The sequence below is a fragment of the Mesoplodon densirostris genome, chromosome 4 (assembly GCF_025265405.1).
Source record: "Mesoplodon densirostris isolate mMesDen1 chromosome 4, mMesDen1 primary haplotype, whole genome shotgun sequence".
Taxonomy (NCBI): Eukaryota; Metazoa; Chordata; class Mammalia; order Artiodactyla; family Ziphiidae; genus Mesoplodon; species Mesoplodon densirostris.
The window spans coordinates 1,052,508-1,055,420 of record NC_082664.1 but is presented as its reverse complement, the minus strand read 5'-3'; the positions used below and the strand labels follow the sequence as shown (position 1 = coordinate 1,055,420).

Below are 2,913 nucleotides of genomic sequence, written 5' to 3'. Positions count from 1 at the left end.
TGGCAGGTGATGTGCTGGAGAGCACACATCAGGACACAGTGAGAGGTCCTGTCGAGGCCGGGGCTTCTCCACCCTGGACATGGCCGCCCCTGCAAAGGTTCCTGGACAGAGGCGGGCCTGCCTGCGAGGCTGCAGGACTCTTCGTGGAATGAGAACCTGTGTGATTTTCCTGCATTTTAGTGTTAATCTAAGATTCTGTGGTGAAGAAAGGAGATTTGTTGTCAGCAGCTTCTGAAGATTCATGTTATTATCCACCTGACTATAAACCTTCCCTACCACCTACATATGTGTCTATTGGTAATAGCTTTGATGATGAGTAGTTGACATAAAAAAAAACTGCACACCAGAACAGGATTCAGGCATTACTTAAGCGTATATGGATTCTACTGGGCCTCAAGCAAGGATCACATGTAGAAACACCCCCACCCATATCCCCTCTAACTGGCATCACTCACAGTGACCCACTGAGGATCCGGGGCTGCTCAACTCATTTATGCTTCTCATGCAAGAGGTTAGCAGGCAAGTCAAGAGCCAGCCACCTTGCAGGGACAGCGGGTCTATCAGAAGGGCAGGGCTGAGATTTCACAATGAGGAAGGAAGAATTTGTTCAACTCTTTATACATCCACTGGGATAGTTTGAAACAGGTCAATTTAGACAAGATTTAGACAAGATTTAGACAAGGGAAAACGGGAATATCTAAGTTTGAGTCTCTGTCTTTCCTATATGACATTTTTTCCCCTATTTCAAAAACTCTTTCTAATTCAGAGACTGAATGTGTAAGTAAGGAACCATGGATGAGTAGAGAGGTTCCCCAGGGAAAACTGCTGTATGGAGAGGAAACCCCAGACCCTGAGAGGAAAGCAGCCCTTAACTACCATCTGCACCTGCTCCTGGGCCTGAAACACACACTTGTGTGTCCTGAGTGCTCCCTGCATGCCCCCTCCTGTCTCCCTGCAGGGAGGTTTGTGTCTGGGCTCACACTGACTTCCCCTCACTGTGTAAATTTCGCACAGTAATACACGGCCGTGTCCTCAGATCTCAGGCTGTTCATCTGCATATACAGCGTATTCTTGGAGTTGTCTCTGGAGATGGTGAATCGGCCCTTCACAGAGTCTGCATAGTATGTGTAACCACCACTACTACTTATACTTGAGATCCACTCCAGCCCCTTCCCAGGAGCCTGGCGGACCCAGCTCATGGCATAGCTACTGAAGGTGAATCCAGACGCTGCACAGGAGAGTCGCAGAGACCCCCCTGGCTGCACCAAGCCTCCCCCAGACTCCACCAGCTGCACCTCACACTGGACACCTGCAAACACAGAGACATCCTGGTCAGGAGACTGTCACACAGCCACGGATTCCCTCACTCATATCCACTCACATCCTCAGTATCTCTTGATCTCCATAAATTACCTTGTAAAATGGCCACAAGGACAACCCAGCTCAGCCCAAAGTCCATGGTGAGTGTTGTGTCCTGAACCCCGAGTGGGAGCACGTGGGAATCCCGGGCTGGAGCTCCTCTCCCAGAGCTGCAGAGTCAAGGCTGGGGCTGCTTTATATCAGCAGAGGAAGGACCCTATTTGCATGGCCTCATAGTATATAAGAGGCTATGTCATTGAATGTCCTCAGAAGGGGCAGGGTCTCAGAGCAGGTGTGAGAGTCTTGGATTTTGTGTTGTTGATAGCATTTGGGAAATATAACTTTCATTGTGTGATTGTTCCAGATTAAACACTTAGGACCCATATGTCATTTTACATATGCACACACATCCTGTGATGCCGCTGTCATTGTTACCCTCATATTAGAGGTGTAACTACACCCAGAGGAATGGCGGGTGTGTGGAGTGTCCAAGGAGACACATGGGTGACCGTGAGATCCGGCATCTGCACCTGAGCTCTGCGCCAGGCTGCTCCCTTGAACCTATCCCAGGACAGGGTTGGACTTGCTGGGTGAGGTTTGCAGATCCCCCTCCTGGAATGAGGTCATTTTGACGTTGCTCTCTTCCCGTGTTTACCTAAAATATGTGGAGGTAGTCAGGGTTCATGAGACGTATTTTCAAGAGTCTCTTATGTTTCTGTACCTTCCCGTCACCCCTTCCCTCCCAAATCATGCATTTCTTTATTTGTAATTACTTTAATGAGGTTCTTGACATTTAGAAAGCGCACACACTCAGACTGAACACTCTGATAAATACTGACGGAGGCATCAGCATTACCATGAGAGAACGAATCAATTCCTCTCATTATTTCCACTAGTTTCTGGGTTTCCTCCTTCCTGTCCCTTCTTATCTTCCATCCTGTCCCCACAGAACCGTGATCTTCCCTTGTTACGTCAGGTTACTTTCCATTTTCTAGAATTTATAAAAGTGGGGTCATATTATATGTAGTTTTATTGTTATGTGTTATTTTACTCAGCACAGTAGTTGTGAATACTCTCATATTTTTGTGTGTATCAGGAATCCTTGGTTTTAATAACAGGTTGCATTTAAAGAATGATCATAGCATGATTGGCTTATTTATTAAGCTGATGTGTGATCTTGGAATTGTTTCCAGTTTCTGGGTGTTACAATAAAGCTGATACTCGTCTTGGAGATGTAGAGAGATGAGAATCTGAGAAAATGCTTCTTACTGAAAGTTCTTAAAACAACCTCAAAATGGAACAAGTTGCACATTATCAAAATCTCACCAATATATCAGATAATTATAGAACTAAGACAGCAACAAATTTAAATCTTGGAGAGAGACAAATTCTCACAGAATAACAAAGAATAAGAATATTAATCCTGACTTAGGCTGCTGAATGGAATAAAAACTACTACAAGATTAAACTATAAAAGGATGCCTTGAGGTCGAGTGTAGTTAGGGTGTATTAGTGTCCCAATGTCTCCTAACTATCTCACCAGTGTCAGCGTGG

At 45.6% G+C, this 2,913-nt stretch overlaps 1 gene segment (V, D, J or C); it reads right to left on the bottom strand.

Moving 5' to 3' along the window:
* Positions 1-992: 992 nt before the first annotated feature.
* Positions 993-1,459, bottom strand: LOC132487774 (immunoglobulin heavy variable 3-23-like). The segment is given in 2 exon segments: positions 993-1,309; positions 1,414-1,459. Coding segments are annotated over 2 exon segments (363 nt in total).
* Positions 1,460-2,913: the final 1,454 nt, after the last annotated feature.